Here is a 15603-nt window from a genome sequence, read left to right on the forward strand (position 1 = left end):
CCTGTCCCCTTAGCAGAAAAACACCCCCAAAGCATAATGTTTCCACCTCCATGTTTGACGGTGGGGATGGTGTTCTTGGGGTCATAGGCAGCATTCCTCCTCCTCCAAACACGGCGAGTTGAGTTGATGCCAAAGAGCTCCATTTTGGTCTCATCTGACCACAACACTTTCACCCAGTTGTCCTCTGAATCATTCAGATGTTCATTGGCAAACTTCAGACGGGCATGTATATGTGCTTTCTTGAGCAGGGGGACCTTGCGGGCGCTGCAGGATTTCAGTCCTTCACGGCGTAGCGTGTTACCAATTGTTTTCTTGGTGACTATGGTCCCATCTGCCTTGAGATCATTGACAAGATCCTCTCGTGTAGTTCTGGGCTGATTCCTCACCGTTCTCATGATCATTGCAACTCCACAAGGTGAGATCTTGCATGAAGCCCCAGGCCGAGGGAGATTGACAGTTCTTTTGTGTTTCTTCCATTTGCGGATAATCGCACCAACTGTTGTCACCTTCTCACCAAGCTGCTTGGCAATGGTCCTGTAGCTCATTCCAGCCTTGTGTAGGTCTACAATCTTGTCCCTGATATCCTTGGAGAGCTCTTTGGTCTTGGCCATGGTGGAGAGTTTGGAATCTGATTGATTGCTTCTGTAGACAGGTGCCTTTTATACAGGTAACAAGCTGAGATTAGGAGCACTCCCTTTAAGAGTGCTCCTAATCTCAGCTCATTACCTGTATAAAAGGCACCTGGGAGCCAGAAATCTTTCTAATTGAGAGGGGGTCCAATACTTATTTCCCTCATTAAAATGCAAATCAATTTATACAATTTTTGACATGCGTTTTTCTGGACCTTTTTGTAATTCTGTCTCTCACTGTTCAAATAAATCTACCATTAAAATTATAGATTGATCATTTCTTTGTCAGTGGGCAAACGTACAAAATCAGCAGGGGATCAAATACTTATTTCCCTCACTGTATCTCATGAGGGGGGATGTGGTGAGAACAGATGTATGTATGTTGAACTTCTTTCGCACCGTACCTAGCCAGCCGTGCTAATCGGAGACGAAATGTCAAGCGTGGGCACAAATGGGGCTTCGCCAAGCACAGGGAAGAAAATGCAATTGCTCTGTACAGCATTCCGTCTTGTAAAGTCATCAGCCTCAAGCGTATGGAAATAAGATTTAAATTTGCAACAATTGCCCTCTCCTCTGCAGGACAAATATATGAAGCATTCGTGTCATTTTCCTGAATGTGGTGAATTGTCTGGCAATTTAAAACATATAATGTATTTCATACACATAAATATTTAGGATGAATCCAAAGATCTTGAAAGATCTTGAAATTGCCCGGTACTGTCCTCTCAGCAGTATAAATGGGGGCAGCACAGTCCATTGTGTGTGTGGATATTCCCGCCTTTTCCAAGACATGCGGCCAGCGTGGAAGAGTAGACTAAATACCATTTGGAGGGGTTCTCTCATGGAGGCCATTATTCCAGCACTTGTGTGAGCAAGCGATTGCAGGGCTGGTTAACATGAGCTGTGTTTCCAGCTTCAGGGTAATGGGGCATTAATAGAAAGCACCTGCCAAATGAGAGAGGAAGAACACGAAGTGCCATTCCTGTGTGTGTGTGAATCTGTGTATTGCTCTTCAGTGGGGAGCAGTGGTGTAGCGGTTCGCACCCTGCGCTACGAACTCGGCGATTCGAGTTCGATTCCTGCTCACGGCCCAACATTAGTGACGATTATCTGAACCGGTCCTGGGCCTCCCCAAGATCGACTCAACTTCAAATGAGTACCTGTAAACATCAGCACTGGGGACTCGAAGACGGCCAGGTGTGGTGCTGGCCACCCACCCCCTCGTGTGCCGTATCGACCTTCATAGGTGCTCGCTAACAGGACTTGCTCCAACTTTCTGATAAGGCTATATGAGGGATCTTTGTCTTTGTATTCCTCTTACAGGGATCCTGTACGACACTTACCCTCTGTCAGAGGAGACCTGGCACACCCATCAGTTCAACTTCATTCAGGTAATATTGATTTTCTAAATGAGTAGCATTATCATCTACTTTATGTCTGAAAAGAACTTCAATATTTTGAAATGTTGGCAATCTTTGAGATCCTGCGATTTCGTGTGAGCATTACTTTTCCCAGCCTGTTGAGCCTGCTGGATTTTGTGTGACTAGTGGAATGGCTGGTGCTTTGATATAGACAGTGCTTTTAAACTGCCCATTATGATCCTATTATTTGTGATTGGCTTTTCCTTCAGAAAGTAACTTGGCACTTTCATCAGTCACTGGCTCCTGCGCCTGTGTCGGTTGTATGAGTTTTATGTGTGCGGGACAAGTGAGAGTTGGTTGCTGAATTCTGTGAGTCTTCAGTTTTTTTTTATCATTCGACCAGAGCAGTGTCTACCTCAATGGCCCTGGCAGCATCTGTGTCAATTGTAGACACTTGGGCTACTCTGAAACCGTTACAACATATCACAGGTCGAACACGGGAATCGTCTGCCCAGGCTAAATTTGGCAGCGCCGTCCTGTGTACAAGTGTAGGGCTGCTTCCTGGTATTTGAGCTCGACTTAAACACCAGTTCCTGTCGGGTCACTGCTCTGCTGGGTAGCGTGTCTGGTGCATTGGTGCCCAAGTAGCGCTGTGTACCGTGTGTTAGGCCATCACCACCACACATTGTTTTTGAGTCCAGATGCCACCATGCAAGGTCCCTCCCTCCCCTGATATTAAATGTCCTTGTGTCTGGTGTGCACCGAGTTATCTGGGTTGCCCAACACTCATTCGAGCATGGGGGGGGGGCAGTTTAATTATAATTATTCTGCATTCAGGGTTCCTTGTCCAGTTGCCCATGATGTGTATGAGGCTACAACACAGCGACTGTACTGTGCAGTCAATATTCTGCGCTTGCCAGAGACACGCTGCACACTAAAGTTGTGTTTGATGTGGCAGGGTTACGCTTATGACCTCCTGAAACCAGGCGGTGTGCTGACCTACTGCAACCTCACCTCCTGGGGCGAGCTCATGAAGAGTCAGTTCACCGACATCAACAAGATGTTCCAGGTAGACCGCTTAGTGCTTACTATCAGAGGGCTGCACATGTCACACCGTCAATAAACAGGTAGTGTGTGCTGTAAGCTTAAATAGACTGCTGGCTCATTGGCCAAGTCACAATTATGGAGATGGCTCGGAATGTTTCTCCCCCTACAGTTAGGATCTCAAATGAGTTTCTGTGGTTTGGTTGATTCGGTATAAATGCATTTACACCGCCGCACACGTTTATACCGAATAGATATTTGGCATTTACGCAAAATCTGAGGAATCGTAAACAAGGTCTGATGTGACTTGGGCAACGTGCAGCGACTCACCTGGCACCTGTGTTGAGTTCTCGGCTCTCGCTAACATTAACGATGAGCAATCGATATCTATTTCAGTTCTGTCTCCCCACCCATTACCAACCTGCACGTGCAGATGTAGTGAAGTGTAATCAAATAACCAACATGACCTGTGGAGACCTTCATCCGCCAGTGGATTGACAAAGGGCTGTGATTATTGTATTTATTTACGTAAATGCAATAACAATACACATAGAGTATACAGACATTCACAAAAAGACAAAGATCCCCCGTGTAGCCTATTAACAGACTATTCTTTGGGTCTTTCGGTAAATCCATGTGGATAGACAAATAATAAAATTATCACGATGTTTTGATCGCAACACAAGCAATCGTCATTAGGTGAAAAAATATAGCGGGAGAGCTGGTGAAGCAGGATGTTATATAGTCTAGATATGGAATTTGCATTTAAATGTAAGATCGGAGAGCTGATATACCTCCACGCCCACTTACCCTTGGGTTAAACCCAAACCTACATAACATCACTAACACAGCCACCGTTTCTCCTTGTCCTCGAGTTGGCGGTGTCCCTCGTTTTGTAACGAGCTGGATATCTCACTAACAAAGCCACCGTTGCGGTGGTTTACTTACATTGACATGCTAATATTTCACAATACAATGGCCACCTCCACAGCTGTGTCGTCGTGGAGGTATATCAGCGCTCCGATCTTACATTTACATGCAAATTCCATCTCTAGCCCCACCCACTTACCCTTGGGTTAAACCCATCTCAAACCTATATAACATCCTGCTTCACCAGCTCTCCCGCTATATATATTTTTTCACCTGATGACGATTGCTTGTATTGTGATTGAAACGTCGTGATATTTTTATTATTTTTATATCTACACGGCTTTACCGAAAGATTATTAATTCCTGCAGTCACGAAAGCTTTGAGTCAAGATTTATTAACAGACTGTCGGGGCAAGTGCTGTTACCAGGCACCTATCTAGGCCGATATACACAATTCACATATACACACCTAGAGTACATCTATATATACACACATATAGCATATAGCAGTGTTCTTCACTAATTTTCAGAGGGGAGCCACTTTTGCCGATAAGACATCAGTATGAGAGCCGCCACACATTTTAAACCATTGGGTTTGATGGCAGCACGATGATGGGGGGTGTTTTCACATTGTTGTGTATTGTCGGGGGGCCGCACTGAAGGCCACCAGGAAATCGCCAGTGGCCCGCGGGGCCTTGCAACAAAGAATGCTGCCGCCATAGTGCTGACACGCATCCTGCACGCATGGCGTTCCAGTAAATTTTGTTAGCAATTTCTCCATTTTCGAGTTCTTCGTGTCCATTGTCTGTCTTGCTTCGTTTTGTTAAATCTCCACGTCCATGCTGGCTGCAAACGAATGTTCTCCCTCCTTGCCCTGCACTGATGCCAAATCTACTGATCGCCCTCTCTCACCTCTCCACCTTTTTTGGCCAACTTGGCATTAAAGTTATGGCGGTGTGCATGTTGCCCATACTCAAGTGAGTTAATTGCTTAGTACATGTCATCTGCTCCTCCATCCTCATAACTTTTTTTATGGCAAATACGTTTGAATGATCGTTGCCTTGTGATGAGTTGAGGGCCATAACCAACGGCGTCGACCGAGACAGCCAACTACTCTCTGGCCGTGCAATGATCAGGCGAAGGTGGCAGAGGCGAAGGTGGCAGCGGCGACGATGACAGCGACGACGAAACGAGTCCACTCTCTCAGAACCGGCAGCCTGGAGCTCTCACTCTCTGCTGCTTATATTCCCCTTGGCACGGCTTCAGCTCTGCCCTAGCCACGCCTCCCTTCTTGAACCCACCAGAGGGTTCCAGGGGCTTCGCCACGAGGTCTGCCATGACCCTTTCCCCAGGTCCTCCGCCCTGCCGGCACACCCGTGTATATGCTCAACAGCGTGTGCGCTCAATGCCCACCTGCAGTTGCAGCTGCTGTACAACAGTCAGCGCTATGTCACGACATCACCCCCCTCCCCATTAAGAAGACAGCCGTCCCAGCTATCAATACAGCAGCTGAAAACGGTAGGCAGGCAGGGCAAATCAAATAACTCGAGGAACATCAACGTTACGACCGCGGCATCCCCCGCAATCAACAAAACATCTCACTACTCGCCGGTGCCCCCCCCCCCGATAACAAACCAACACTCACCCGAACGCGGCGCCCCCGATCTCACGAATCGGCAACTCTGCAGCACGAATCGGCGACACTCCCCACACAACACGGCACCCCCCCCCGCAACTGACACACTTCCTCAATTTCCCTTTGACCCAGGCCCTTAGCCCCAACACTCCCTCACCTTCAGATCCCCTCTCAGTGCAAGGGAGAGTCCCCCCATACCGGGACACAGCTCACGTGATCCAGTGCATGGTGCCGGTCACCCCCGTCTCAGCGGGGTCCTGCACCTCCGGAATCCAGAGAGCCAAGAGACAATGGGCAAGGGCAACCCTCAGTTTTCTTGCCAGCTCCCGCAGCCTCTCCACCACTCGAAGGTCGAGCGCCCCCTCACCAAAAAGTGAGTGCCTCACGTCCCAGCTCCAGCAGCACTGCCTGGAAGGCATAGGGCGTCTCGTCCTCCATCCGTTTACTCTGGAGAAATCTTGTGCGAACCTCCCATGCCAGATCAGGAGCAGCTTTTTGCAGCTCCGTCACTCTTTGTACCATCTCCGCTCGCTCCCGCGTTCGCCTGAAAATGGCGTCCGCCGGCCACGGAAGGTCCTCCAGCGTCAAAATGGCACCCACCATGTGCGTGCTCCAACGGAAGCTCCCGCTTGGTTTTTCCTGATCTTCTCCGCGCCGTTCCCTGGGGTATGCGCCTCGTGGCAGCCCGTGCCCCTCTCCACATGGCAGTCATCCGCCATGCTGCTTGGTCGGTGCGTGACTATGGGAAAGTCTCAGCCGCTCTCTCCGTCGACGTGCAGCCCCCGCTCTCTCTCTCCGTCGCCGTGCAACCACTCTTTCTGTCGACGTGCAGCCTCTCTCTCCGTCAATGCGCAGCCACTCCCGCCACCTGGCATAGCCACTCCCGCCGTCGACGCTCGGCCGCTCTCCCTGTCGACGTACAGCCATTCTCACCGTCGATGCGCAGCCGCTCCTGCCGTCAACGCTTGGCTGCTCTCTCTCCGTCATCGTACAGGTGCTCTTGTCGTTGACGCGCAGCCACTCCTGCCGTTTTGCGTAGCCACTCGCGCTGTCGACACCCAGCAGCTCTCTCTTCATCGACACGTAGCTGCTCCCACCTTCTCGCGTAGCCACTAGTGCCGTCGATGCCCAGCCGCTCCCGTCTCCTTGCATAGCCACTCCCACCGTTGATGCCCAGCCACTCTCCCCTCGCGGATGTGTAGCTGCTCACCCCGCAAATTTTGCGTAGCAGCTGTCCCGCCAATCCATGGCAGCTCCTCCGCTGCCGAGCAGCCAATGGGCTTCGTAACTGGGATCCCGGTTCCCGGGGTTGTCGGAGGGATGACCGTCTCACCGTCCTCGTCCCGACGACACTACAGGTGGCTTTATTAATACCCTACTTCTGACACCAGATGTAGTGTCATAGGTCTTCTCTTCCTTCTGCTCGAGGCTTGTGTGTGTGTGCGGATGGCATGCGTCACACACACACTCAGTTGGAGACGAGGTGGTCGCAGGAGGCACCGTCCTGCCATTTTATTGTTGTGTTTACACCACCAACTCCGGCCCCCTCTCTCTCACGTCCATGCTGCCGCACGACCCGTCCACGTTGCACCGACGGTGTCAACAGAGATGACCAACTACTGTCTGGCCGCGCAATGATCGGACGAAGGCGGCAGCAATGAAGGCGGCGACAATGACAGCGACGACGAGACGAGTCCACTCCCAGAACCGGCAGCCTGGAGCTCTAGCGCTCTGCTGCTTTTATTCCCCTTGGTGTGGCTTGGATCCGCTCTAGTCGTGGCTCCCTTCTCGAATCCACCAGTGGGTTCCAGGGGCTTCCCCACGAGGTCGACCGTGATCCTTGCCCCAGTTCCTCCGCCCTGCCGCACACCCGTGTATATGCTCAAGGGCTCAATGGCGTGTGCACTAAGTGCCCACCTGCAGTTGTAGATGTTGTACAACAGTAAGCGCTACACTCGTATCTGTGGTTATACATGCCCATTGTAATACCTTACCCTAATACCTTATCCTTCTTTAATACTAGCCCGGTGCAAGAAAATCTTCCCATTGCACTAACACGTCTTTATTACGTACCCGCTGGTGTACTTTGCTGTATAACCTTCGTTTGTTGTAACATATCTGCTGATAATTAGTGATACGTACTGGCAACAAACGCTGCGTCCCATGTTGGATGAAGGCCTCCCCCCCCCACATCGCCACCCCCTCACGTGACTGCTGCTCCCTGTGTCCACGCAGGAGACACAGCTGCCTCGACTCGAGGAGGCCAAGTTCAAGCGGGAAAACATCAGCACCGAGGTCATGGACTTGGTTCCACCTGCCGACTGCAGATACTATTCTCACGCGAAGATGATCGCCCCTACTGTCGTCAAGCTGTAGGCATTTGGCCGGCATCCAGGCAGCTCGAGGCAGCCAGGGTGCGACTTTGGTTTGTTGCCAAGATTTATGTCTGCCGTGTGTTAAGCCTGGTCCACGTGTAACGATTTTCTCCGATGCTACGAGAGGGAGATTGTCATCTCCAGCATCGCACCGTTGTCACTCTGCAGTTCGTACAAAACGATAAATGTATTGCCGCTTTGCTGTCGCAGTGTCATGGTGTTATGTGCTACTGGTTCTGGCAACAACAACAATGGCGGCGATTGTGTTGTCATATCAGATATATTCACTGCTCTCTGCCATGCTCTTATAGCAAAAGATGACATCACAGGATTGATGTTGCCTCCCTCTGCTGTAGCGTGATTGAGGTTACTAGCTTTTGGCTGTATAAAAACCCTAAAATCATGATACGGACATACCTCGATAAACGTTAGGGTTGCGTTTTTCGAAACCTGAACGTAAAGTGAAACATCGCACTGTATCGAAACGTATATTCCCATAAGGTCCCATTATCTAACCGAAAATGCGTTCCTAAGAAAATATTTTTGACCCAAAACCGACTAAAATAACACTTTCCAGCACAAACAAGATATTGTCATGCATAAATATGGAGAATAATAAGTAGACAGGTAATCTGAGATGTTGAGGATGTGGGGGGAGGGGTGACTGGAAGGGTGAGGGTGGGGCAGTGCGCGCAGCTGCCCCCCCCCCTCCGTGAGGACGTATGCACAGTACGTACGGTAAGTACAGGCCGAAGCGTGGTGGAACGTACGTTTAGTTTTTAACTTCACGGCTTGGTTTGTAAACGAGTGGCGAGGCTATGCAACGTGGCAGCCAGGAAAATGGCCTGGAACCGTATACAATGCAGACGTGAATTTACTGCAGGTGTTTTGATTTCCCCCCCCAACACCAAAACAGTACAATTTAGAGCAAACGAGACGTAATTAGAAAAAAGTGTTAATTTATGATGAACGTAATAACTAATCGGCGTAAATCGAGTTACCGGGGTACGCTTGATATTTGAACTGAGCTTCATACTGATCACACGTACCACAAGTGGCTGACCAATCCAGGTGACCTCATTTAGCCACCACGGTGTGTGAGCAGTGTATATCACACGGCAGACACATCAGGCTAATTCCCAAAACCAGAATTTCACTTTTGCTGCCGGTAACATGGAGCCACGGTTGCATGGATTGTAACAACACATCGTGTAATAAATACTGAATGTGCAGCTAATAAGTATAGACGTGAGACTTCAGTAGTAATTTTGTAAAATGTTGGATTTATTTTGTTTGAAAACGTAGACCTTTAAGTAGAATAGTTGGGTGATCTTTATCTGGAGCACAGGGAGAAGAGGAAATCGACAACTCGAAGGACACCAGATGGAACCACATCTCGTGTGCAGGATGCTCATAGGTCATGTTGTTACCATGGCGAGCACAATCGTAATACCGTATACGGTATTTTTTTACTTGTTTTAAGCGTTTTTCACTAAACCTATGATGGAAACCTCATTTTACTCTAGCAGGGGCCATATGCTCTGTACGTTAGCTCGTTGTCAGTGTATTCCTAGTTTAGGCAGTATAGTTTTGCACGGACCCCAATTTTGTAAATATAAACTAATTTCAAACACGTAAAAAAGAAGTTGTTTGATGGAGTTGTTTGATGCCTTATTCTTGAACTATTTGCATCATGAGGTTATTTTACTTTAATAATATTCGTACATTTTAATTATATTCCCGATTGATGGCTTACGTATGACTTGTATGTTAGTGGTTAAGCTTAGTACGTGTGTAGTACGGTTGTAAAAGGTACAACAAAAGTAGAGATTGCAAAAGTGGTATTTTTCGGCTGAAAGACCCCTGACTGCTCATCAACGATTCAAGGTACGGCGAGTGTTATAATCAGTCTCCCAGTGGTGGTTTAAAAACAATCCGTAATGTGTTGTCGTGGTGTGTGGAAAAAACCCCCCATCTAACTTGCAAATGAGGCTATGCATAATTGAACTTAAATGTTTTCCCTGGTGCGAAAGCCAATACAGTAGTACTTTGTATCGAACCAAATAACATCCATTACGAACTGCTACACATTCCACACACCTCTCGTCTTTGTCTTCTCGCCTTTGTTGGAGGTAAGTGACAGAAGGTTTGTAGTGAAATAGTGTATACACAAAACATGAGTAGTATTTGTGTAGCTAAGAAACATACCCTCATGCCAAATACTTGTTTTGTCGATTAACGGGAAGTGAAACAACTTCCTGCTGGTGGTTGTACAAAATTTAGGCATGGAGCAATGCACCAATTCATTGATTAAAATGAACTCTTATCGCGATATGCACATCGAATTGCGTTGGTAACAAACAATTATGCTCACTTTTGACTTAAAGCTTTCGTGACAGCAGGGATTCATATTCTTTGGGTCTTTCGGTAAAGTCACATAGGTTCAAAGAAAAAAAACTACGACGTTTCGATCGCAACACAAGCGGTCATAGTTTTTTTTGTTATTTTTTTTGAACCTATCTACGTGACTTTACCGAAAGACCCAAAGAATATGCTCACTGTATTTACAATTCCACAAAATGATTTGCCAAAGATATGCTGATATTACAATTCGGTTAATTTGGGCAGACAAAGCAACACAAGTGAGACCTAAAAAAACGAGAAACAATAAAGAGACATTAAAATTTGAACATAAAAAGTTAATTCGTAAATCAAATTATTAATCAAGATCGTGACAATGCATTAACTCACTGGAGGGGCAACTTTTGTTACCTATATAGCACGATGCACGCCGAGGTGAAAAGACATTAGATCACACATGAGCAGAATCATACTTTATCCACTTTCAAAATGATCCCCGGGCATCCATTCCTGACTTGGGCGCCTCTGTGTGTGGATTTTGTATGTTCTTCCCCTGTTCTGCACGGGTTACTTTTGGGTGGGTTATCCTGGTTCCCCCCTCCCCCACATAACTGTGAAATATGCAATGTCAACCCTGGTTCAAATTTGCCCAATTTGAAAAATTACTCTTAAAGCAAGAATCTCCCCCGACTCCCTTACTGGCAAACAAATGGCCATCGCCGAGCCAGGCGTTGAGTCATCTTGTACCGCACATGGTCGGCTGCCAGTAGTGTGAATGGTGTCTGCGCTGAGACGTCTCACCACCCGAGACAGCGCATTAATTCAGAGGAGAGATGCCAGCCAAAATGGGGACAGAATATCCCCAACACGTTCGCAATAAAGGTCAACCCATACTTTGATTTAGCGATGAAACTCGGTAAACTGAAACGACCACAGCCGCATGCAGGGACAATGTCGGGAATTATTTACACATGCTGTTCAGTAAATTCTTGCACGCCCATGCTCTTCACAATTGTTTCCCTTCAACTTTTAAAGCGAGACGTTCCTGTAGTGTTTCAAAGGTGGTGTGAGCAATGGCGATTCTAGCACTGCATACAGCACGTATGTTCAGCCATTGGTGGAATTACCCCCCAGATTCTAAACCCCTGGCCTGGTTATCACCACTGCTCCACTCAAGAGACTTACTTTCTGCCTCGAAACACTCCACTCCTGCAACACAATAGCACTCGCGTCATTTTAAGCAAATAGTATTTTTACAATTTTAAAAAGCAGTATTTTGTATAAGAGCGTATCGATGTTTTAACCCGATTTCTAACTGTCGTTATTATTCTATTTGAGGGGGATAACAAAGTAGAGTAGTTCGTCGAGTAGTTGGTAAGAGTCACGTATTAAAGTGTAACACTGTTAACTCTCCCTTTATAGCGGTATTTACACGTGCAGTTGTACATGCCTGTGCATACGCTGTTAAGTGTTCAGTATTTTAAAGCAAATTAGGTACTATGTAATATTTTGTATTAATGTTAGACATTAAAATTACGTATGGTAATACAGTACCACAGATCATTTTAAGTGGACATTGTGGCATTACATTGAACTGCGTAAGTCTGTCTTGTCCGTTAATATTAATGCCAGAGAATCAAGGGAGTGGCCGGATGGCTCAGAAGTCAGAGCACTGAGCTGGTATAGCTGAGGTCCTCGATTCGAATCCAGGCAGTTGCCCATGTTTATTAAACTGAGTTCTCAAGCCGTAGTGAGTTGATTGTCTCATCCCGGTCAACAATGACTGCACAAAGAGAGAAAACATCGCATCAAAAATTGTTTCTGCACTCCGATTTGGACAAGTTCCTGCTCCGAGGATAAAAAATATATATTGTATTCACTGTCATTCGACGAACCCCACCCACTCTCATATACAGAGGCGGGTGGGAAAATGCTGCACCCTGTTGTGTGTGGACCAGCGGTCACTTGCAGGCATCTCAAGAGGGTAGTAGCTCTGTGATACCCGCTTCAGTGAACCATTCTCAAACACGAAGGGTGGCAACCACTGCTCTTAGTTGTGTGACACGACACCGATAACTTAGTCGGGGTCACATTTGGGAAACTTTACATGAAAAGCCAGGATCAAGGTCTGAATGAAGGAAATAATTATTTTGTTTTATATCGGACTTTTAAAATATCTAATAGAATATTTTTAACGGAAATGTAATCTGCACGTTTTTCGCGGTTTATGGAACGTATATCCGCAGATGACAGGATCTGCGATATGCCCCCAATATCAATTATGATTTACTTTATTGGTGGTCTGTATATTATTCATATGAAGTATGGACAATGTGGCATTAATGACCCGATTTAATTTGAAATTACATTACTACGTCAAGTTATCCTTGGAAAACAAAACAGTACGTTGTCACAAAAGGCTTTCAAATGGTTTACATACATTTCGTGTACAGGCACTCCTCTACTTACGAACGAGTTAGGTTGCAGAGGTCTGTTGGTAGGTCGATGTGTTCGTAAATCCAACTTTACTCTTGTTAATTCCAAACATGTTGCACGGCATGTACACAAAACACGGGGAGTTACTTAAAACGTATAATCTCCTGGAGATTCCACTGGTTATTAATGTTCTGCAGATGTAGATACCACCACCATCTATTGCGCGGCAGTTGAACTTACAACTCTCGATCTGAACAGGCAACTGGACATAGACAGGTTTGTTCGTATCTCTGAAAGCTCGTAAGTCGAATGTTCGTAAATATACGAATTCCTGTACCTACATTGTGAATATGCTAAAAGTAATTAAGCTCTTTTATTTATAAAAAAAAAAGTTATATTTCAATTTCACCAAGATCTCGATCCTTGGCTTAATAATAGTTGCCGTGTACTGTGCAGGTGTTAGCATGACAGGGCAGCATGTTGCACATAACCGTCAGTTTACAGAAACTGCTTACCTTAACGTGTGCAGGACAAGATAGCAGTTTTCAAAATGAACTTGTAATTTTGTAGAAATTAGTTTTGTACTTTAATTACATGACGTGTGTTGTATTCTTTTGTTTCACAACAGCTTAATGAGACACTGATGAATGGTGCTAATGCGTGAGCAGCTGAGGCCATAGAAAGGGCTCTGTTGAGCTTCTTGTTGGCGATCAAGATGTAGTGCGCGAGAAAAAATAATAATAGACATTAGATGTGATTGTACAGTTAGCTTGTAACGATGAAAACGAGTGTTGTTTAATGTCGTTTTGCTTTTTCACTCATAGACGTGCCCGATTGATGAGAGCAGTCTACGAACATGATCCTTTTGCTGCGTGATGTTGTCCAGTTTGCTCCATGGAACTGCACACGTTGATATTCCTCTGTGCATCAGCTAGTGTTCACCTTGCATTGAAAATTAAATAAAAAATGTAGTCCCTTACACATTTTCATGTCTTTGCGTGGTGTTGCTTGTGGGTTAACTCTTGGCACGAAACGCGCCGACAGAATGCAAAACATTGAAGGGCAGATTCTGCTCTGCCCACATTTTATAGAACAGGTTTTTTTTTTTCCCAAGGGTGCATGGCCATGCCATAAAAACAGTAGATAGAACTCTTTGTGGTGATGTGGAGGAAGATGCTATGATCAGCAAAGGGTAATCTTGTGAATTGACTCCACTTATCCACGGGGAGACTACAGATATTTGTGGATACTAGGAAGAATAGGGCTACAAGTAGGAGTTATTGCAGATTCTACAGTCCCGGCAGATAGTCTGTTCTATAACGTGGTAGTTGCATTCCTGAAGAACACCGCATTATGGAAAAATCGCTTGAAATTAAACTAGCTTTACTACCCGGCTTCGCCCAAGACTTGGATTAATACACGGCCTGCGCAGAGGGTGGGTGCGGGGTGACGTCAGCAGTTACATTGCATGACGCTTCTGCATGCAGGTGACATGCATATGACGTCACCGCTCACTTGCCGTGCAAAATATATCCATTATTGCGCCCCCCTCCCCCCCAAAACAAAAGTATATTTTTAAACGTTTTGCATTGTGTACAGTCTGGAAACTACTCACATGTCAAATTTCAAGTTTGTTGCATGTCGGGAAGTATGCTAAACATTTCACAAATTTGCCTTTTATATATGTTGAGGTGTAAATGATGACTCGGAGGCAGATCTTCATGTAGGGGCTTGCGCCAGTTGTTTTATTAAAGACTTTTCTTCATACACGACTCCGTGTACTGCCCACTCACTGCCTACACTCCACACCCCAGGGGAAGGGTACTGGGGAGGTCCCTAGCACACCCACAGGCTCCCCAAGCCTGGTGCTAATTTCCCCCTTCCCTGGGTCCCAACTTCCAACTCCACACGTTCCTGGCTCCTCGCAACGACCTCGAACACGTCTTGACTTGGGCACTGACCTGGATCATTCCAGGGTAAATCTTTTTGCAGATGACACGATACTGATTACTCTGGCCGCTCTCCGGATGACGTGATTGCTAAGCTCCAGGGTGATTTCAACAAACTACAACATCAGCTAGTTTCTCTTAAACTAGTCCTGAATACCTCCAAAACCAAGGTGCTATGCTTCTCACCGGGACTAAAGCAGGAAGTTATTTTTCCCCAATTACATTCCTTAAATAATTATCAAATAGAGCAAGTCAAGATCTATAAGTATCTTGGGGTCATCCTGGATTCAAAACTTAATTTTGAAGATCACATTGATTATATTGGTAAAAAGACTAAAATAAAAATTGGTTTTCTGTATCGACACAAGCACTGCTTCCCCCCAATGTTCCGTTTGGAATTGATAAAAGCTACCATATTGCCTATACTTGACTACTGTGACATCGTGTATAAATCAGCCCCAAGTACTGTACTGAAGAAGCTTGATTCCATCTATCACTCGGCCTTAAGATTTGCATTGAACTGCCCATATAGGACTCACCACTGTGATCTCTACATTGGGTTTCACTTAACATCTCTTAATGTTCGCCGGCTTGTGCACCAGATCTTATTTATTCACGATGTACTTACAAAAAAATGCGCAGACTACCTACTGGATCTCCTGTTTCAAAGAACAAATTTGACCTCAGGTCTTCGCTCATGTACCAACTTCACATTCCCTATTGCCGTACAAAAAACGGAGGAAGGGCCATTGCTATTGATGCCCCCAGGGTCTGGAACGCTATTGCCAATAAACTGCAACTTGAATCACTACCTATCAGATCTTCACTCAAAACTGCTCTAGAGGAGTTGTACACCCCTAGCTGCCACTGCTATTCAGTGGCCTAAAATATGGCTCTAGATTTTGGTGTTATAATTTATGTAGTTTATTGTAAAAAATTCGG

General features: G+C 46.2%; 1 protein-coding gene across 1 annotated transcript in view; it reads left to right on the top strand.

The window, feature by feature from the left end:
• LOC116943668 (guanidinoacetate N-methyltransferase-like) overlaps positions 1-13691 on the top strand; it is a 37179-nt gene extending 23488 nt beyond the window's left edge. The window contains exons 4-6 of the mRNA XM_032956719.2: positions 1953-2020; positions 2949-3059; positions 7776-13691. Of these exons, the coding sequence (XP_032812610.1) occupies positions 1953-2020; positions 2949-3059; positions 7776-7916 (320 nt within the window). The 3' untranslated portion in view covers positions 7917-13691. The remainder of the gene's footprint in view (positions 1-1952; positions 2021-2948; positions 3060-7775) is intronic.
• Positions 13692-15603: the final 1912 nt, after the last annotated feature.

Source organism: Petromyzon marinus, chromosome 18 (assembly GCF_048934315.1).
Source record: "Petromyzon marinus isolate PM22_M1 ecotype Great Lakes invasive population chromosome 18, UKy_Petmar_22M1.pri1.0, whole genome shotgun sequence".
Taxonomy (NCBI): Eukaryota; Metazoa; Chordata; class Hyperoartia; order Petromyzontiformes; family Petromyzontidae; genus Petromyzon; species Petromyzon marinus.